Genomic DNA, 22,256 nt, shown 5'->3' on the forward strand with positions numbered 1-22,256 from the left:
AAGTCAGTTTATGCGCATTAAACGCAATTGCAGTCTCCAAGCTGACTTTGAAGTTCAATCAGTCTCTCTTCTGGAGAAATTCATAGAACGTGGGTATGATAAGGCCCTTTTGCTCAGCTCACTTGAAAAAGTTGACAGAATGGATAGGGACTCACTGCTGATTCAGAAAAAAAGAATAACAAATGATGAAGTAGATGATAAAATAAAAGTTCCATTCATTACAGAGTTTAGCTCAGTTAGCACCAGTGTGCAAAAAATAATTAATAAAAACTGGAATATTCTCTGTAATGATCCCGTTTTGGGCCCCTCCCTCCAAAAGGCAAAGACCCTTAAGCATTTCCTAGCGCCCAGTGATATTGGTTCTCCAATAAATACATCACTGGAGCTATCATGGATGCCGAGTAAACCAAACGGCAATTATTGCTGTGGAAAGTGCAAAGCCTGTAAAATGCTAAGTTCTAATCGTAAATCTTTTGTATCCAACACAACAAAAGAAAAGTTTACAGTGAAAGATTGTATCTCTTGTAAATCCACATATGTGGTTTACCTATTACAGTGTCCTTGTGGATATCAATATGTTGGGCGAACTAAAAGATTTTTAAGAGTCAGGATTCTAGAACACGCTAGAAATATTAGACTAGGATTAGAACAACATAGCGTGTCTAGACATTTCAAGATCAAACATGACTGTGACCCTTCGTTCCTGACATATATAGGTATCCAGACTGTACAATCAGGAAGACGTGGTGGAGACAGAGATAAAAAATTATCAAAACAAGAAAGTCTGTGGATATATAAACTCCAGACTCTGTCTCCACTAGGTCTAAACGAGGAGATTGACGTATGGTCTCTCTTTTAAGTAAACATTCTAATACCAGTGATTTCAGTTTTTTATACTTTTTTAATATATACTCAACAAAATTTTAAGTTTTATAACGGTACCCTTTCTCTCCGAACTATTACAACCAATGTCCATCCCTTAAGATCTATTCCTAGACCATTTCATTATCATATAGATTTTCATATGAAGCTATACAGGCATACCCCGCATTAACGTACGCAATGGGACCGGAGCATGTATGTAAAGCGAAAATGTACTTAAAGTGAAGCACTACCTTTTCCCCCTTATCGATGCATGTACTGTACGGCAATCGTCATATACGTGCATAACTGATGTAAATAACGCATTTGTAACAGGCTCTATAGTCTCCCCGCTTGCGCACAGCTTCGGTACAGGTAGGGAGCCGGTATTGCTGTTCAGGATGTGCTGACAGGCGCATGCGCGAGCTGCCGTTTGCCTATTGAACGATATGTACTTACTCGCGAGTGTACTTAAAGTGAGTGTCCTTAAACCGGGGTATGCCTGTATATACTTGCTACAGGTAGTTTGGATAATGGGTAAGTTGTTTGGGGAGGTACCCGGGCGCTATCTCAGTGTGATAGAAGTCATATGTAAATCTATGGTATGTTTTACAATTGGGAGATAGCACTATACATCGTTTCAAATGTGATTTTATGGTGTGATTAATTTTTGTCTCTTTATTTTTTAGAGTCTGTCCGCATTAACATATGCTATTAAAGTTTATTATTAATATAAGTGTGTTTTATCCCATGTATGTTAATTCATTAGAATGTCTATGTTGACCGAGCCCCTCCACGGGATGATTGAGTGTCTCTCCAGGTGGGGGGAGTTGAATGTAATTAGCCCGGCCAATAACAGCAATGTTGAGCGTATAAGAACCGCCCTCGGAACCTCCTCCATCATTCCCTGACGAAGTACGGAAGTACGAAACGCGTAGGAGAGGGCGCGTTCCTTCACTCTTTACTCATATCCCCATTGCGGTTTTATACTCGAACTTTTATTTTACTGCGGGACTTTCTCGGGACTTGTTTTGCCGCTCGACTGTCTATCGTGAAGCAGTGACGCATTAAAGACGCGACCGGCCGAGAGACGCTGCCGGATGATGTCACACGCCGGCGTGGACCAACCCGGAAGAAGCGTGGCGATCAACCCTTAAGAATAACTGCTGAGGGCTCCGTGAAGGCGTGGGAAGGTTCCCCAACGCTGAGCTGCTTACTCCGAAACCGGATACTAGCATTCTGAGGGAGGACGTCCAGTAACCGGTGTCTGTATCCTGCTGTGCCTGCCGAGTGGTAACATGTCCCTAACATGTCATGCTAATAACCCTTTTTGTTGATGTACGTGCAATACTCACCCTTACACTATAAATAATTATTTTATTATACTACACAATGGTTTTTTTGCGCTGTTCTTTTTTTGTTTCCTTATTATTATTTATGTAAGCTTCCATTTGTGAGTTTTTGTTGTTTTCATAAATTATCTTTTTGACCTGCACTATGGGTTACTTTCTTTGTCCGAGACTGCCGAGTTCTTACTACCTGCAATACCCAGACCACAGACCACAGACTACCACGAGTCACAGGCTGGCACACTGCTCTTTATTTCTGCTCAATTGTGAGTAGAAATTTTGGAGCCCCTCTTATATTCACTGTGTTAGCATATTGCACTATATATGTTTCTCTTCTTTTTTATGGCATCCATCATCGCTCCCTGGATTTTGGGAAAGCTGTATACATCTAGACTTTTGAAACAGTCTAAGGGATAGGGTTGAGTGATATCTGGTTTGCACTTATTTATTCACTTTTATTATTGTTTGTTTGCACTAATTGGTGAAGTGTTTTTATGGGATTCATATATTAATTTAAGGTTTATCCTTGAATAATATTTCCTATACAGTACACTTTAATATTGGCTTGTTCACTGTGCACTGTATTGGGAAGTGTTAGAGCGCCATCTAGCGATTGTGTGCAATATTGACAAATAATACCCGCTACCGCTATACGCGCTGCTCGGCCTTAATCACAGGGGCGGTTCTGTGTCACCCTGCGGGGGTCCCATTCTCTCCCGGTAACACAGGTATAAATGATTGTAAGCTCTGTGGGGTATATGCCATAGCTGTTGGGGTGTTTAATACATTTATTGGTGTGGGAGGCTACACTCAGGCCCCCAATGGGGTGAGGATCAACACGGGTCCCCACTAGGGCAGGTGTCTGCACTTGGGCCCCCGCTGGAGTTGGGGGCCACAAATGGGGCCCCATTGGGGTGGAGGGGCGTGTGTCCCCAGTACATTGCTCTCTGGTGCAGGGTTTATGAGCCCTGTGCTAAGGGAACCAGACCGGGATTTGGCAGCAGATACCCCCTCCCCTCTCCGTGTGTTATCTAACCTCTTGTACTGTATCTGTCATTATTAGGAGCTCTTGGGGGGGGGGGGGGGGGGATAAAGGGGCGTGTCCGAAGCTGCGTCACCTGTTACCCACAATCCCCGTGTTGTTAGCAGCAGTGGCCCTGATCACGTGATACAGGCGCGCTCCGGTAAAGGAGGTTCCCTGAGTTACAATGTGTGGGGTTCTTCCCCTGCAGCAGCGGGGCTCGCTCATTGGTTAGCGCAGGAGAGGGTCAGGGGGCGGGGCAGCTATACAGGCGGCGGCGCGCGGACACTCACCGCAGAGGGGGGATCCTGCCTGACTCTCCCGGCCCCTCCCAGCTGCTGCATGTGGGGGAGACGCTGCTGCTGCTGCTGCTGCTGCTCTCTGCCCGGCTGAGAAGGGATTGCTTCCTGATGCTCATGCGCCTCCGGTCTAGAGCGACCACGTGTCCAGCAGCAGCCAATCACAGTAATAATAACCAGCAGCAGAGGGGTTAATGTTAAAGGGGAAGAGACACCATGAGTGTTCCTGCCGGGGGCGTGGCTTAGAGAGTGTCTCTGCCGGGGGCGTGGCTTAGAGAGTATCTCTGCCCGGGGCGTGGTTTAGAGTCCCGGGTGGTCAAGGCAGCGCGCGCTCCAGTGGCTGTGTGGAGCCCCCCCCGCTCCCTCACACAGACCCCCCCCCCCCCGCTCCCTCACACAGACCCCCCCCCCGCTCCCTCACACAGACCCCCCCCCCGCTCCCTCACACAGAGCCCCCCCCTGCTCCCTCACACAGAGCCCCCCCCTGCTCCCTCACACAGAGCCCCCCCCTGCTCCCTCACACAGAGCCCCCCCCTGCTCCCTCACACAGAGCCCCCCCCTGCTCCCTCACACAGAGCCCCCCCCTGCTCCCTCACACAGAGCCCCCCCCTGCTCCCTCACACAGAGCCCCCCCCCTGCTCCCTCACACAGAGCCCCCCCCTGCTCCCTCACACAGAGCCCCCCCCTGCTCCCTCACACAGAGCCCCCCCCTGCTCCCTCACACAGAGCCCCCCCCTGCTCCCTCACACAGAGCCCCCCCCTGCTCCCTCACACAGAGCCCCCCCCTGCTCCCTCACACAGAGCCCCCCCCTGCTCCCTCACACAGAGCCCCCCCCTGCTCCCTCACACAGAGCCCCCCCCTGCTCCCTCACACAGAGCCCCCCCTGCTCCCTCACACAGAGCCCCCCCTGCTCCCTCACACAGACCCCCCTGCTCCCTCACACAGACCCCCCCTGCTCCCTCACACAGACCCCCCCTGCTCCCTCACACAGACCCCCCCTGCTCCCTCACACAGACCCCCCCTGCTCCCTCACACAGACCCCCCCTGCTCCCTCACACAGACCCCCCTGCTCCCTCACACAGACCCCCCTGCTCCCTCACACAGACCCCCCCTGCTCCCTCACACAGACCCCCCCTGCTCCCTCACACAGACCCCCCCTGCTCCCTCACACAGACCCCCCCTGCTCCCTCACACAGACCCCCCCTGCTCCCTCACACAGACCCCCCCTGCTCCCTCACACAGACCCCCCCTGCTCCCTCACACAGACCCCCCCCTCTCCCTCACACAGACCCCCCCCTCTCCCTCACACAGAGCCCCCCCTCTCCCTCACACAGAGCCCCCCTCTCCTCACACAGAGCCCCCTCACGCCTCACACAGACCCCCCCTCTCCCTCACACAGACCCCTCCTGCCCCCTCACACAGACCCCCCGCTTCCTCACACAGACCCCCCCCCCGCTCCCTCACACAGACCCCCCCTGCTCCCTCACACAGACCCCCCCTGCTCCCTCACACAGAGCCCCCCTCTCCCTCACACAGACCCCTCCTGCCCCCTCACACAGACCCCCCGCTTCCTCACACAGACCCCCCCCCCGCTCCCTCACACAGACCCCCCCTGCTCCCTCACACAGACCCCCCCTGCTCCCTCACACAGACCCCCCGCTTCCTCACACAGACCCCCCCCCCCCGCTCCCTCACACAGACCCCCCCTGCTCCCTCACACAGACCCCACCTGCTCCCTCACACAGAGCCCCCCTGCTCCCTCACACAGACCCCTCCTGCTCCCTCACACAGACCCCCCCCCCGCTTCCTCACACAGACCCCCCCCCGCTCCCTCACACAGACCCCTCCTGCTCCCTCACACAGACCCCCCCCCTGCTCCCTCACACAGCCCCCTCACACAGACCCCTCCTGCTCCCTCACACAGACCTCTCCTGCTCCCTCACACAGACCCCCCCCTGCTCCCTCACACAGACCCCCCCCCTGCTCCCTCACACAGACCCCCCCTGCTCCCTCACACAGACCCCCCCTGCTCCCTCACACAGCCCCCCCTGCTCCCTCACACAGCCCCCCCTGCTCCCTCACACAGACCCCCCCTGCTCCCTCACACAGACCCCCCCTGCTCCCTCACACAGACCCCCCCTGCTCCCTCACACAGACCCCCCCTGCTCCCTCACACAGACCCCCCCTGCTCCCTCACACAGGCCCCCCCTGCTCCCTCACACAGACCCCCCCTGCTCCCTCACACAGACCCCCCCTGCTCCCTCACACAGACCCCCCCTGCTCCCTCACACAGACCCCCCCTCTCCCTCACACAGACCCCCCTCTCCCTCACACAGACCCCCCCTCTCCCTCACACAGACCCCCCCTCTCCCTCACACAGACCCCCCCCTGCTCCCTCACACAGACCCCTCCTACCCCCTCACACAGAGCCCTCCTGCTCCCTCACACAGACACCCCCCTGCTCCCTCACACAGACCCCCCCTGCTCCTTCACACAGACCCCTCCTGCCCCCTCACACAGAGCCCCCCTCTCCCTCACACAGACCCCTCCTGCTCCCTCACACAGACCCCTCCTGCTCCCTCACACAGACCCCCCCTGCTCCCTCACACAGACCCCCCCTGCTCCCTCACACAGACCCCTCCTGCTCCCTCACACAGACCCCCTCCTGCTCCCTCACACAGACCCCCCCTGCTCCCTCACACAGAGACCCCCTGCTCCCTCACACAGACCCCTCCTGCTCCCTCACACAGACCCCTCCTGCTCCCTCACACAGACCCCTCCTGCTCCCTCACACAGACCCCTCCTGCTCCCTCACACAGAGCCCTCCTGCTCCCTCACACAGACCCCCCCTGCTCCCTCACACAGACCCCTCCAGCTCCCTCACACAGACCCCTCCTGCACACAGACCCCTCCTGCTCCCTCACACAGACCCCTCCTGCTCCCTCACACAGACCCCTCCTGCTCCCTCACACAGAGACCCCTCCTGCTCCCTCACACAGACCCCCCCTCTCCCTCACACAGACCCCCCCTCTCTCTCACACAGACCCCCCCTCTCTCTCACACAGACCCCCCCTCTCCCTCACACAGACCCCCCCCTCTCCCTCACACAGACCCCCCCCTCTCCCTCACACAGACCCCCCCCTCTCCCTCACACAGACCCCCCCCTCTCCCTCACACAGACCCCCCCCTGCTCCCTCACACAGACCCCCCCCTGCTCCTCACACAGACCCCCCCTGCTCCCTCACACAGACCCCCCCTGCTCCCTCACACAGACCCCCCCTGCTCCCTCACACAGACCCCCTCCTGCACCCTCACACAGACCCCTCCTGCTCCCTCACACAGACCCCTCCTGCTCCCTCACACAGACCCCTCCTGCTCCCTCACACAGACCCCTCCTGCTCCCTCACACAGACCCCTCCTGCACCCTCACACAGACCCCTCCTGCTCCCTCACACAGACCCCCCCCTCTCCCTCACACAGACCCCCCCTCTCCCTCACACAGACCCCCCCCTCTCCTCACACAGACCCCCCCCTCTCCCTCACACAGACCCCCCCCTCTCCCTCACACAGACCCCCCCCTCTCCCTCACACAGACCCCCCCCTCTCCCTCACACAGACCCCCCCCTCTCCCTCACACAGACCCCCCCCTCTCCCTCACACACAGCCCTCCTGCTCCCTCACACAGAGCCCCCCTGCTCCATCACACAGACCCCTCCCGCTCCCTCACACAGACCCCCCCTCTCCCTCACACAGACCCCCCCTCTCACACAGACCCCCCCCCTCTCACACAGACCCCCCCCCTCTCCCTCACACAGACCCCCCCCCCCTCTCCCTCACACAGACCCCCCCCTGCTCCCTCACACAGACCCCTCCTGCTCCCTCACACAGACCCCCTCCCTCTCCGTCACACAGACCCCTCCTGCTCCCTCACACAGACCCCCTCCCTCTCCGTCACACAGACCCCTCCCTCTCCCTCACACAGACCCCCCCCCCCTCTCCCTCACACAGACGCCCCCCTCTCCCTCACACAGAGCCCCCCTCTCCCTCACACAGACCCTCCTGCCCCCTCACACAGAGCCCCCCTCTCCCTCACACAGAGCCCCTCCTGCCCCTCACACAGAGCCCCTCCTGCCCCTCACACAGAGCCCCCCTCTCCCTCACACAGACCCCCTCCCGCTCCCTCACACAGACCCCTCCCGCTCCCTCACACAGACCCCCCCCTGCTCCCTCACACAGACCCCCCCCCTGCTCCCTCACACAGACCCCTCCTGCTCCCTCACACAGACCCCCCCCTCCCTCACACAGACCCCCCCTCCCTCACACAGACCCCCCCTCCCTCACACAGACCCCCCCTCCCTCACACAGACCCCCCCTGCTCCCTCACACAGACCCCCCCCCTGCTCCCTCACACAGACTCCCCCCCTCTCCCTCACACAGACCCCCACCTGCTCCCTCACACAGACCCCCCCCTGCTCCCTCACACAGACCCCCCCCTGCTCCCTCACACAGACCCCCCCCTGCTCCCTCACACAGACCCCCCCTGCTCCCTCACACAGACCCCCCCCTGCTCCCTCACACAGAGCCCCCCCTGCTCCCTCACACAGAGCCACCCCCTGCTCCCTCACACAGAGCCCCCCCCTGCTCCCTCACACAGAGCCCCCCCCTGCTCCTCACACAGAGCCCCCCCCTGCTCCCTCACACAGAGCCCCCCCTGCTCCCTCACACAGAGCCCCCCCCTGCTCCCTCACACAGAGCCCCCCCCTGCTCCCTCACACAGAGCCCCCCCCCTGCTCCCTCACACAGAGCCCCCCCCTGCTCCCTCACACAGACCCCCCCCTGCTCCCTCACACAGACCCCCCCCTGCTCCCTCACACAGAGCCCCCCCCTGCTCCCTCACACAGAGCCCCCCCTGCTCCCTCACACAGAGTCCCCCCTGCTCCCTCACACAGAGCCCCCCCTGCTCCCTCACACAGAGCCCCCCCTGCTCCCTCACACAGAGCCCCCCCTGCTCCCTCACACAGAGCCCCCCTGCTCCCTCACACAGAGCCCCCCCTGCTCCCTCACACAGAGCCCCCCCTGCTCCCTCACACAGAGCCCCCCCTGCTCCCTCACACAGAGCCCCCCCCTGCTCCCTCACACAGAGCCCCCCCCTGCTCCCTCACACAGAGCCCCCCCCTGCTCCCTCACACAGAGCCCCCCCCTGCTCCCTCACACAGAGCCCCCCCCTGCTCCCTCACACAGAGCCCCCCCCTGCTCCCTCACACAGAGCCCCCCCCTGCTCCCTCACACAGAGCCCCCCCCTGCTCCCTCACACAGAGCCCCCCCCTGCTCCCTCACACAGAGCCCCCCCTGCTCCCTCACACAGAGCCCCCCCCTGCTCCCTCACACAGAGCCCCCCCCTGCTCCCTCACACAGAGCCCCCCCCTGCTCCCTCACACAGAAGCCCCCCCCTGCTCCCTCACACAGAGCCCCCCCCTGCTCCCTCACACAGAGCCCCCCCTGCTCCCTCACACAGAGCCCCCCCCTGCTCCCTCACACAGAGCCCCCCCCTGCTCCCTCACACAGAGCCCCCCCCTGCTCCCTCACACAGAGCCCCCCCCCTGCTCCCTCACACAGAGCCCCCCCCTGCTCCCTCACACAGAGCCCCCCCCTGCTCCCTCACACAGAGCCCCCCCTGCTCCCTCACACAGAGCCCCCCCCTGCTCCCTCACACAGAGCCCCCCCCTGCTCCCTCACACAGAGCCCCCCCCTGCTCCCTCACACAGAGCCCCCCCCTGCTCCCTCACACAGAGCCCCCCCCTGCTCCCTCACACAGAGCCCCCCCCCTGCTCCCTCACACAGAGCCCCCCCCCTGCTCCCTCACACAGAGCCCCCCTGCTCCCTCACACAGACCCCTCCCGCTCCCTCACACAGACCCCCCCTCTCCCTCACACAGACCCCCCCCTCTCACACAGACCCCCCCCTCTCCCTCACACAGACCCCCCCCCTCTCCCTCACACAGACCCCCCCCTGCTCCCTCACACAGACCCCTCCTGCTCCCTCACACAGACCCCCTCCCTCTCCGTCACACAGACCCCCTCCCTCTCCGTCACACAGACCCCCCCTCTCCCTCACACAGACCCCCCCTCTCCCTCACACAGACCCCCCCTCTCCTCACACAGACCCCCCCTCTCCCTCACACAGACCCCCCCTCTCCCTCACACAGACCCCCCCCTCTCCCTCACACAGACCCCCCCCTCTCCCTCACACAGAACCCCCCCTCTCCCTCACACTGACCCCCCCTCTCCCTCACACAGACCCCACCCCTCTCCCTCACACAGACCCCCCCCGCTCCCTCACACAGACCCCCCCCTGCTCCCTCACACAGACCCCCCCCTGCATCCTCACACAGACCCCCCCCTGCTCCCTCACACAGACCCCTCCTGCTCCCTCACACAGACCCCTCCTGCCCCTCACACAGACCCCCTCCTGCTCCCTCACACAGACGCCCCCCTCTCACTCACACAGAGCCCCCCTCTCCCTCACACAAACCCCTCCTGGCCGCTCACACAGAGCCCCCCTCTCCCTCACACAGACCCCTCCTGCCCCCTCACACAGAGCCCCCTCTCCCTCACACAGACCCCTCCCGCTCCCTCACACAGACCCCTCCTGCTCCCTCACACAGACCCCCCCTGCTCCCTCACACAGACCCCCCCTGCTCCCTCACACAGACCCCCCCTGCTCCCTCACACAGACCCCCCCTGCTCCCTCACACAGACCCCCCCCTGCTCCCTCACACAGACCCCCCCCTGCTCCCTCACACAGACCCCCCCCTCCTCACACAGACCCCCCCTCCCTCACACAGACCCCCCCCTCCCTCACACAGACCCCCCCCTCCCTCACACAGACCCCCCCCTCCCTCACACAGACCCCCCTCCCTCACACAGACCCCCCCCTCCCTCACACTGACCCCCCCCTGCTCCCTCACACAGACCCCCCCTGCTCCCTCACACAGACCCCTCCTGCTCCCTCACACAGACCCCTCCTGCTCCCTCACACAGACCCCTCCTGCACCCTCACACAGACCCCTCCTGCTCCCTCACACAGACCCCCCCCTCTCCCTCACACAGACCCCCCCTCTCCCTCACACAGACCCCCCCCTCTCCCTCACACAGACCCCCCCTCTCCCTCACACAGACCCCCCCCTCTCCCTCACACAGACCCCCCCTCTCCCTCACACAGACCCCCCCCTCTCCCTCACACAGACCCCCCCCTCTCCCTCACACAGACCCCCCCCTCTCCCTCACACACAGCCCTCCTGCTCCCTCACACAGAGCCCCCCTGCTCCATCACACAGACCCCTCCCGCTCCCTCACACAGACCCCCCCTCTCCCTCACACAGACCCCCCCTCTCACACAGACCCCCCCCTCTCACACAGACCCCCCCCTCTCCCTCACACAGACCCCCCCCCCCTCTCCCTCACACAGACCCCCCCTCTCCCTCACACAGACCCCCCCCTGCTCCCTCACACAGACCCCTCCTGCTCCCTCACACAGACCCCCTCCCTCTCCGTCACACAGACCCCCCCCCCTCTCCCTCACACAGACGCCCCCCTCTCCCTCACACAGAGCCCCCCTCTCCCTCACACAGACCCCTCCTGCCCCCTCACACAGAGCCCCCCTCTCCTCACACAGAGCCCCTCCTGCCCCTCACACAGAGCCCCTCCTGCCCCTCACACAGAGCCCCCCTCTCCCTCACACAGACCCCCTCCCGCTCCCTCACACAGACCCCTCCCGCTCCCTCACACAGACCCCCCCCCTGCTCCCTCACACAGACCCCCCCCTGCTCCCTCACACAGACCCCTCCTGCTCCCTCACACAGACCCCCCCCTCCCTCACACAGACCCCCCCTCCCTCACACAGACCCCCCCCTGCTCCCTCACACAGACCCCCCCCTGCTCCCTCACACAGACTCCCCCCTCTCCCTCACACAGACCCCCACCTGCTCCCTCACACAGACCCCCCCTGCTCCCTCACACAGACCCCCCCCTGCTCCCTCACACAGACCCCCCCTGCTCCCTCACACAGACCCCCCCTGCTCCCTCACACAGAGCCCCCCCCTGCTCCCTCACACAGAGCCACCCCCTGCTCCCTCACACAGAGCCCCCCCCTGCTCCCTCACACAGAGCCCCCCCCTGCTCCCTCACACAGAGCCCCCCCCCTGCTCCCTCACACAGAGCCCCCCCCTGCTCCCTCACACAGAGCCCCCCCCTGCTCCCTCACACAGAGCCCCCCCCTGCTCCCTCACACAGAGCCCCCCCCTGCTCCCTCACACAGAGCCCCCCCCTGCTCCCTCACACAGAGCCCCCCCCTGCTCCCTCACACAGACCCCCCCTGCTCCCTCACACAGACCCCCCCTGCTCCCTCACACAGAGCCCCCCCCTGCTCCCTCACACAGAGCCCCCCCTGCTCCCTCACACAGAGCCCCCCCCTGCTCCCTCACACAGAGCCCCCCCCTGCTCCCTCACACAGAGCCCCCCCCTGCTCCCTCACACAGAGCCCCCCCCTGCTCCCTCACACAGAGCCCCCCCCCTGCTCCCTCACACAGAGCCCCCCTGCTCCCTCACACAGACCCCTCCCGCTCCCTCACACAGACCCCCCCCTCTCCCTCACACAGACCCCCCCCTCTCACACAGACCCCCCCCTCTCCCTCACACAGACCCCCCCCCTCTCCCTCACACAGACCCCCCCTGCTCCCTCACACAGACCCTCCCGCTCCCTCACACAGACCCCCTCCCTCTCCGTCACACAGACCCCCTCCCTCTCCGTCACACAGACCCCCCCCCTCTCCCTCACACAGACCCCCCCTCTCCCTCACACAGACCCCCCCTCTCCCTCACACAGACCCCCCCTCTCCCTCACACAGACCCCCCCTCTCCCTCACACAGACCCCCCCCTCTCCTCACACAGACCCCCCCCTCTCCCTCACACAGAACCCCCCTCTCCCTCACACAGACCCCCCCTCTCCCTCACACAGACCCCCCCCTCTCCCTCACACAGACCCCCCCCGCTCCCTCACACAGACCCCCCCCTGCTCCCTCACACAGACCCCCCCCCTGCTCCCTCACACAGACCCCCCCTGCTCCCTCACACAGACCCCTCCTGCTCCCTCACACAGACCCCTCCTGCTCCCTCACACAGACCCCCTCCTGCTCCCTCACACAGACGCCCCCCTCTCACTCACACAGAGCCCCCCTCTCCCTCACACAAACCCCTCCTGCCCCCTCACACAGAGCCCCCCTCTCCCTCACACAGACCCCTCCTGCCCCCTCACACAGAGCCCCCCTCTCCCTCACACAGACCCCTCCCGCTCCCTCACACAGACCCCCTCCTGCTCCCTCACACAGACCCCCCCTGCTCCCTCACACAGACCCCCCCTGCTCCCTCACACAGACCCCCCCCTGCTCCCTCACACAGACCCCCCCCTGCTCCCTCACACAGACCCCCCCCTGCTCCCTCACACAGACCCCCCCCTGCTCCCTCACACAGACCCCCCTCCCTCACACAGACCCCCCCTCCCTCACACAGACCCCCCCCTCCCTCACACAGACCCCCCCCTCCCTCACACAGACCCCCCCCTCCCTCACACAGACCCCCCCTCCCTCACACAGACCCCCCTCCCTCACACATACCCCCCCCTCCCTCACACTGACCCCCCCTGCTCCCTCACACAGACCCCCCCTGCTCCCTCACACAGACCCCCCCTGCTCCCTCACACAGACCCCCCCTGCTCCCTCACACAGACCCCCCCCCCGCTCCCTCACACAGACCCCCCCCTCTCCCTCACACAGACCCCCCCTCTCCCTCACACAGACCCCCCCTCTCCTCACACAGACCCCCCCCTCTCCCTCACACAGACCCCCCCTGCTCCCTTACACAGACCCCCCCTGCTCCCTTACACAGACCCCCCCTGCTCCCTTACACAGACCCCCCCCTGCTCCCTCACACAGACTCCCCCCTCTCCCTCACACAGACCCCCCCCTGCTCCCTCACACAGACCCCCCCTGCTCCCTCACACAGACCCCCCCTGCTCCCTCACACAGACCCCCCCTTCTGCTCCCTCACACAGACCCCCCCTTCTGCCTCCCTCACACAGACCCCCCCCTCTCCCTCACACAGACCCCCCCCTCTCCCTCACACAGACCCCCCCCTCTCCCTCACACAGACCCCTCCCGCTCCCTCACACAGACCCCTCCCGCTCCCTCACACAGACCCCTCCCGCTCCCTCACACAGACCCCCCCTGCTCCCTCACACAGACCCCCCCTGCTCCCTCACACAGACCCCCCCTGCTCCCTCACACAGACCCCCCCTGCTCCCTCACACAGACCCCCCCTGCTCCCTCACACAGACCCCCCCTGCTCCCTCACACAGACCCCCCCCTGCTCCCTCACACAGACCCCCCCTGCTCCCTCACACAGACCCCCCCTGCTCCCTCACACAGACCCCCCCTGCTCCCTCACACAGACCCCCCCTGCTCCCTCACACAGACCCCCCCTGCTCCCTCACACAGACCCCCCCTGCTCCCTCACACAGACCCCCCCTGCTCCCTCACACAGACCCCCCCTGCTCCCTCACACAGACCCCCCCTGCTCCCTCACACAGACCCCCCTGCTCCCTCACACAGAGCCCCCCCCTGCTCCCTCACACAGAGCCCCCCCCTGCTCCCTCACACAGAGCCCCCCCTGCTCCCTCACACAGAGCCCCCCCCTGCTCCCTCACACAGAGCCCCCCCCTGCTCCCTCACACAGAGCCCCCCCTGCTCCCTCACACAGAGCCCCCCCTGCTCCCTCACACAGAGCCCCCCCCTGCTCCCTCACACAGAGCCCCCCCTGCTCCCTCACACAGAGCCCCCCCTGCTCCCTCACACAGAGCCCCCCCTGCTCCCTCACACAGACCCCCCTGCTCCCTCACACAGACCCCCCTGCTCCCTCACACAGACCCCCCCTGCTCCCTCACACAGAGCCCCCCCCTGCTCCCTCACACAGAGCCCCCCCCTGCTCCCTCACACAGAGCCCCCCCTGCTCCCTCACACAGAGCCCCCCCCTGCTCCCTCACACAGAGCCCCCCCCTGCTCCCTCACACAGAGCCCCCCCTGCTCCCTCACACAGAGCCCCCCCTGCTCCCTCACACAGAGCCCCCCCCTGCTCCCTCACACAGAGCCCCCCCCTGCTCCCTCACACAGAGCCCCCCCCTGCTCCCTCACACAGAGCCCCCCCCTGCTCCCTCACACAGAGCCCCCCCCTGCTCCCTCACACAGAGCCCCCCCTGCTCCCTCACACAGAGCCCCCCCCTGCTCCCTCACACAGAGCCCCCCCCTGCTCCCTCACACAGAGCCCCCCCCTGCTCCCTCACACAGAGCCCCCCCCTGCTCCCTCACACAGAGCCCCCCCCTGCTCCCTCACACAGAGCCCCCCCCTGCTCCCTCACACAGAGCCCCCCCCTGCTCCTCACACAGAGCCCCCCCTGCTCCCTCACACAGAGCCCCCCCCTGCTCCCTCACACAGAGCCCCCCCCTGCTCCCTCACACAGAGCCCCCCCCCTGCTCCCTCACACAGAGCCCCCCCCCTGCTCCCTCACACAGAGCCCCCCCTGCTCCCTCACACAGAGCCCCCCCTGCTCCCTCACACAGAGCCCCCCCCTGCTCCCTCACACAGAGCCCCCCCCTGCTCCCTCACACAGAGCCCCCCCCTGCTCCCTCACACAGAGCCCCCCCCTGCTCCCTCACACAGAGCCCCCCCCTGCTCCCTCACACAGAGCCCCCCCCTGCTCCCTCACACAGAGCCCCCCCCTGCTCCCTCACACAGAGCCCCCCCCTGCTCCCTCACACAGAGCCCCCCCCTGCTCCCTCACACAGAGCCCCCCCCTGCTCCCTCACACAGAGCCCCCCCCTGCTCCCTCACACAGAGCCCCCCCCTGCTCCCTCACACAGAGCCCCCCCCTGCTCCCTCACACAGAGCCCCCCCCTGCTCCCTCACACAGAGCCCCCCCCTGCTCCCTCACACAGAGCCCCCCCCTGCTCCCTCACACAGAGCCCCCCCCTGCTCCCTCACACAGAGCCCCCCCCTGCTCCCTCACACAGAGCCCCCCCTGCTCCCTCACACAGAGCCCCCCCTGCTCCCTCACACAGAGCCCCCCCTGCTCCCTCACACAGACCCCTCCGCTCCCTCACACAGACCCCCTCCCTCTCCGTCACACAGACCCCCTCCCTCTCCGTCACACAGACCCCCCCCTCTCCCTCACACAGACCCCCCCTCTCCTCACACAGACCCCCCCTCTCCCTCACACAGACCCCCCCCTCTCCCTCACACAGACCCCCCCCTCTCCCTCACACAGACCCCCCCCTCTCCCTCACACAGACCCCCCCCTCTCCCTCACACAGAACCCCCCCTCTCCCTCACACAGACCCCCCCCTCTCCCTCACACAGACCCCCCCTCTCCCTCACACAGACCCCCCCCGCTCCCTCACACAGACCCCCCCCTGCTCCCTCACACAGACCCCCCCCTGCTCCTCACACAGACCCCCCCTGCTCCCTCACACAGACCCCTCCTGCTCCTCACACAGACCCCTCCTGCTCCCTCACACAGACCCCCTCCTGCTCCCTCACACAGACGCCCCCCTCTCACTCACACAGAGCCCCCCTCTCCCTCACACAAACCCCTCCTGCCCCCTCACACAGAGCCCCCTCTCCCTCACACAGACCCCTCCTGCCCCCTCACACAGAGCCCCCCTCTCCCTCACACAGACCCCTCCCGCTCCCTCACACAGACCCCTCCTGCTCCCTCACACAGACCCCCCCTGCTCCCTCACACAGACCCCCCCTGCTCCCTCACACAGACCCCCCCTGCTCCCTCACACAGACCCCCCCCTGCTCCCTCACACAGACCCCCCCCTGCTCCCTCACACAGACCCCCCCTCCCTCACACAGACCCCCCCCCTCCCTCACACAGACCCCCCCCCTCCCTCACACAGACCCCCCCCCTCCCTCACACAGACCCCCCCCTCCTCACACAGACCCCCCCCTCCCTCACACAGACCCCCCTCCCTCACACATACCCCCCCCTCCCTCACACTGACCCCCCCCTGCTCCCTCACACAGACCCCCCCTGCTCCCTCACACAGACCCCCCCTGCTCCCTCACACAGACCCCCCCTGCTCCCTCACACAGACCCCCCCCGCTCCCTCACACAGACCCCCCCCTCTCCCTCACACAGACCCCCCCCTCTCCCTCACACAGACCCCCCCCTCTCCCTCACACAGACCCCCCCTGCTCCCTTACACAGACCCCCCCTGCTCCCTTACACAGACCCCCCTGCTCCCTTACACAGACCCCCCCTGCTCCCTCACACAGACTCCCCCCTCTCCCTCACACAGACCCCCCCCTGCTCCCTCACACAGACCCCCCCTCCTGCTCCCTCACACAGACCCCCCCCTTCTGCTCCCTCACACAGACCCCCCTCCTCCTCACACAGACCCCCCTCTCCCTCACACAGACCCCCCTCCTCTCCCTCACACAGACCCCTCCCTCTCCCTCACACAGACCCCTCCCGCTCCCTCACACAGACCCCTCCCGCTCCCTCACACAGACCCCTCCTGCTCCTCACACAGACCCCCCCTGCTCCCTCACAACAGACCCCCCCTGCTCCCTCACACAGACCCCCCTGCTCCCTCACACAGACCCCCCCTGCTCCCTCACACAGACCCCCCCTGCTCCCTCACACAGACCCCCCCCTGCTCCCTCACACAGACCCCCCCCTGCTCCCTCACACAGACCCCCCCCTGCTCCCTCACACAGACCCCCCTGCTCCCTCACACAGACCCCCCCTGCTCCCTCACACAGACCCCCCCTGCTCTCACACAGACCCCCCCTGCTCCCTCACACAGAGCCCCCCCTGCTCCCTCACACGAGACCCCCCCTGCTCCCTCACACAGACCCCCCCTGCTCCCTCACACAGACCCCCCCTGCTCCCTCACACAGACCCCCCCTGCTCCCTCACACAGAGCCACCCCCCTGCTCCCTCACACAGAGCCCCCCCCTGCTCCCTCACACAGAGCCCCCCCCTGCTCCCTCACACAGAGCCCCCCCCTGCTCCCCACACAGAGCCCCCCCTGCTCCCTCACACAGAGCCCCCCCTGCTCCCTCACACAGAGCCCCCCCCTGCTCCCTCACACAGAGCCCCCCCCTGCTCCCTCACACAGAGCCCCCCCTGCTCCCTCACACAGACCCCCCTGCTCCCTCACACAGAGCCCCCCCTGCTCCCTCACACAGAGCCCCCCCTGCTCCCTCACACAGAGCCCCCCCTGCTCCCTCACACAGAGCCCCCCCCTGCTCCCTCACACAGAGCCCCCCCCTGCTCCCTCACACAGAGCCCCCCCCTGCTCCCTCACACAGAGCCCCCCCTGCTCCCTCACACAGAGCCCCCCCTGCTCCCTCACACAGAGCCCCCCCTGCTCCCTCACACAGAGCCCCCCCTGCTCCCTCACACAGAGCCCCCCCTGCTCCCTCACACAGAGCCCCCCCCCTGCTCCCTCACACAGAGCCCCCCCTGCTCCCTCACACAGAGCCCCCCTGCTCCTCACACAGAGCCCCCCCTGCTCCCTCACACAGAGCCCCCCCTGCTCCCTCACACAGAGCCCCCCCCTGCTCCCTCACACAGAGCCCCCCCCTGCTCCCTCACACAGAGCCCCCCCCTGCTCCCTCACACAGAGCCCCCCCCTGCTCCCTCACACAGAGCCCCCCCCTGCTCCCTCACACAGAGCCCCCCCCTGCTCCCTCACACAGAGCCCCCCCCTGCTCCCTCACCAGAGCCCCCCCTGCTCCCCACACAGAGCCCCCCCTGCTCCCTCACACAGAGCCCCCCCCTGCTCCCTCACACAGAGCCCCCCCTGCTCCCTCACACAGAGCCCCCCCCTGCTCCCTCACACAGAGCCCCCCCTGCTCCCTCACACAGAGCCCCCCCTGCTCCCTCACACAGAGCCCCCCCCTGCTCCCTCACACAGAGCCCCCCCCTGCTCCCTCACACAGAGCCCCCCCCTGCTCCCTCACACAGAGCCCCCCCTGCTCCCTCACACAGAGCCCCCCCCTGCTCCCTCACACAGAGCCCCCCCCTGCTCCCTCACACAGAGCCCCCCCCTGCTCCCTCACACAGAGCCCCCCCCTGCTCCCTCACACAGAGCCCCCCCCCTGCTCCCTCACACAGAGCCCCCCCCTGCTCCCTCACACAGAGCCCCCCCTGCTCCCTCACACAGAGCCCCCCCTGCTCCCTCACACAGAGCCCCCCCCTGCTCCCCTCACACAAGAGCCCCCCCCTGCTCCCTCACACAGAGCCCCCCCCTGCTCCCTCACACAGAGCCCCCCCCCTGCTCCCTCACACAGAGCCCCCCCTGCTCCCTCACACAGAGCCCCCCCCTGCTCCCTCACACAGAGCCCCCCCCTGGCTCCCTCACACAGAGCCCCCCCCTGCTCCCTCACACAGAGCCCCCCCCTGCTCCTCACACAGAGCCCCCCCCTGCTCCTCACACAGAGCCCCCCCCTGCTCCCTCACACAGAGCCCCCCCTGCTCCCTCACACAGAGCCCCCCCCCTGCTCCCTCACACAGAGCCCCCCCCCTGCTCCCTCACACCAGAGCCCCCCCCTGCTCCCTCACACAGAGCCCCCCCCCTGCTCCCTCACACAGAGCCCCCCCTGCTCCCACACAGAGCCCCCCCCTGCTCCCTCACACAGAGCCCCCCCCTGCTCCCTCACACAGAGCCCCCCCCTGCTCCCTCACACAGAGCCCCCCCCTGCTCCCTCACACAGAGCCCCCCCCCTGCTCCCTCACACAGAGCCCCCCCCTGCTCCCTCACACAGAGCCCCCCCCTGCTCCCTCACACAGAGCCCCCCCTGCTCCCTCACACAGAGCCCCCCCCTGCTCCCTCACACAGAGCCCCCCCCTGCTCCCTCACACAGAGCCCCCCCCTGCTCCCTCACACGAGCCCCCCCTGCTCCCTCACACAGAGCCCCCCCCTGCTCCCTCACACAGAGCCCCCCCTGCTCCCTCACACAGAGCCCCCCCCTGCTCCTCACAGAGCACAGAGCCCCCCCCTGCTCCCTCACACAGAGCCCCCCCCTGCTCCCTCACACAGAGCCCCCCCCTGCTCCCTCACACAGAGCCCCCCCCTGCTCCCTCACACAGAGCCCCCCCCCTGCTCCCTCACACAGAGCCCCCCCCTGCTCCTCACACAGAGCCCCCCCTGCTCCCTCACACAGAGCCCCCCCCTGCTCCCTCACACAGAGCCCCCCCCTGCTCCCTCACACAGAGCCCCCCCTGCTCCCTCACACAGAGCCCCCCCCTGCTCCCTCACACAGAGCCCCCCCCCTGCTCCCTCACACAGAGCCCCCCCCTGCTCCCTCACACAGAGCCCCCCCTGCTCCCTCACACAGAGCCCCCCCCTGCTCCCTCACACAGAGCCCCCCCCTGCTCCCTCACACAGAGCCCCCCCCTGCTCCCTCACACAGAGCCCCCCCCTGCTCCCTCACACAGAGCCCCCCCTGCTCCCTCACACAGAGCCCCCCCCTGCTCCCTCACACAGAGCCCCCCCCTGCTCCCCTCACACAGAGCCCCCCCCTGCTCCCTCACACAGAGCCCCCCCCTGCTCCCTCACACAGAGCCCCCCCCTGCTCCCTCACACAGAGCCCCCAGCCCTGCACGCCCTCACACAGAGCCCCCCCCTGCTCCCTCACACAGAGCCCCCCCCTGCTCCCTCACACAGAGCCCCCCCCTGCTCCCTCACACAGAGCCCCCCCCTGCTCCCTCACACAGAGCCCCCCCTGCTCCCTCACCACAGAGCCCCCCCCTGCTCCCTCACACAGAGCCCCCCCCTGCTCCCTCACACAGAGCCCCCCCCTGCTCCCTCACACAGAGCCCCCCCCTGCTCCCTCACACAGAGCCCCCCCTGCTCCCTCACACAGAGCCCCCCCCTGCTCCCTCACACAGAGCCCCCCCCTGCTCCCTCACACAGAGCCCCCCCCTGCTCCCTCACACAGAGCCCCCCCTGCTCCCTCACACAGAGCCCCCCCTGCTCCCTCACACAGAGCCCCCCCCTGCTCCCTCACACAGAGCCCCCCCCTGCTCCCTCACACAGAGCCCCCCCCTGCTCCCTCACACAGAGCCCCCCCCTGCTCCCTCACACAGAGCCCCCCCCTGCTCCCTCACACAGAGCCCCCCCCTGCTCCCTCACACAGAGCCCCCCCCTGCTCCCTCACACAGAGCCCCCCCCTGCTCCCTCACACAGAGCCCCCCCCTGCTCCCTCACACAGAGCCCCCCCCCTGCTCCCTCACACAGAGCCCCCCCCTGCTCCCTCACACAGAGCCCCCCCCTGCTCCCTCACACAGAGCCCCCCCCTGCTCCCTCACACAGAGCCCCCCCCTGCTCCCTCACACAGAGCCCCCCCCCTGCTCCCTCACACAGAGCCCCCCCCTGCTCCCTCACACAGAGCCCCCCCCTGCTCCCTCACACAGAGCCCCCCCCCTGCTCCCTCACACAGAGCCCCCCCCTGCTCCCTCACACAGAGCCCCCCCCTGCTCCCTCACACAGAGCCCCCCCCTGCTCCCTCACACAGAGCCCCCCCCTGCTCCCTCACACAGAGCCCCCCCTGCTCCCTCACACAGAGCCCCCCCTGCTCCCTCACACAGAGCCCCCCCCCTGCTCCCTCACACAGAGCCCCCCCCTGCTCCCTCACACAGAGCCCCCCCCTGCTCCCTCACACAGAGCCCCCCCCTGCTCCCTCACACAGAGCCCCCCCCTGCTCCCTCACACAGAGCCCCCCCTGCTCCCTCACACAGAGCCCCCCCCTGCTCCCTCACACAGAGCCCCCCCTGCTCCCTCACACAGAGCCCCCCCCTGCTCCCTCACACAGAGCCCCCCCCTGCTCCCTCACACAGAGCCCCCCCCTGCTCCTCACACAGAGCCCCCCCCTGCTCCCTCACACAGAGCCCCCCCCTGCTCCCTCACACAGAGCCCCCCCCTGCTCCCTCACACAGAGCCCCCCCTGCTCCCTCACACAGAGCCCCCCCCCTGCTCCCTCACACAGAGCCCCCCCCTGCTCCCTCACACAGAGCCCCCCCCTGCTCCCTCACACAGAGCCCCCCCCTGCTCCCTCACACAGAGGCCCCCCCCCTGCTCCCTCACACAGAGCCCCCCCCTGCTCCCTCACACAGAGCCCCCCCCTGCTCCCTCACACAGAGCCCCCCCCTGCTCCCTCACACAGAGCCCCCCCCTGCTCCCTCACACAGAGCCCCCCCCTGCTCCCTCACACAGAGCCCCCCCCTGCTCCTCACACAGAGCCCCCCCCTGCTCCCTCACACAGAGCCCCCCCCTGCTCCCTCACACAGAGCCCCCCCCTGCTCCCTCACACAGAGCCCCCCCCTGCTCCCTCACACAGAGCCCCCCCTGCTCCCTCACACAGAGCCCCCCCCTGCTCCCTCACACAGAGCCCCCCCCTGCTCCCTCACACAGAGCCCCCCCTGCTCCCTCACACAGAGCCCCCCCTGCTCCCTCACACAGAGCCCCCCCCTGCTCCCTCACACAGAGCCCCCCCCTGCTCCCTCACACAGAGCCCCCCCCTGCTCCCTCACACAGAGCCCCCCCTGCTCCCTCACACAGAGCCCCCCCTGGCTCCCTCACACAGAGCCCCCCCCTGCTCCC

The 22,256-nt window shown here is 65.9% G+C and overlaps 2 protein-coding genes across 2 annotated transcripts in view; both read right to left on the reverse strand.

The window, feature by feature from the left end:
- Positions 1-3,694, reverse strand: part of LOC142466893 (uncharacterized) — a 659,285-nt gene extending 655,591 nt beyond the window's left edge. Inside the window, 1 exon segment of the mRNA XM_075572485.1 lies at positions 3,525-3,694. Within this exon segment, the coding sequence (XP_075428600.1) occupies positions 3,525-3,649 (125 nt within the window). The 5' untranslated portion in view covers positions 3,650-3,694.
- The window catches only part of LOC142466901 (uncharacterized), a 70,095-nt gene that overhangs the window by 22,590 nt on the left and 25,249 nt on the right, over positions 1-22,256 (reverse strand). The gene's annotated exons all lie outside the window — the stretch shown is intronic.

The sequence above is a fragment of the Ascaphus truei genome, chromosome 15 (assembly GCF_040206685.1).
Source record: "Ascaphus truei isolate aAscTru1 chromosome 15, aAscTru1.hap1, whole genome shotgun sequence".
NCBI classification, from domain to species: Eukaryota; Metazoa; Chordata; class Amphibia; order Anura; family Ascaphidae; genus Ascaphus; species Ascaphus truei.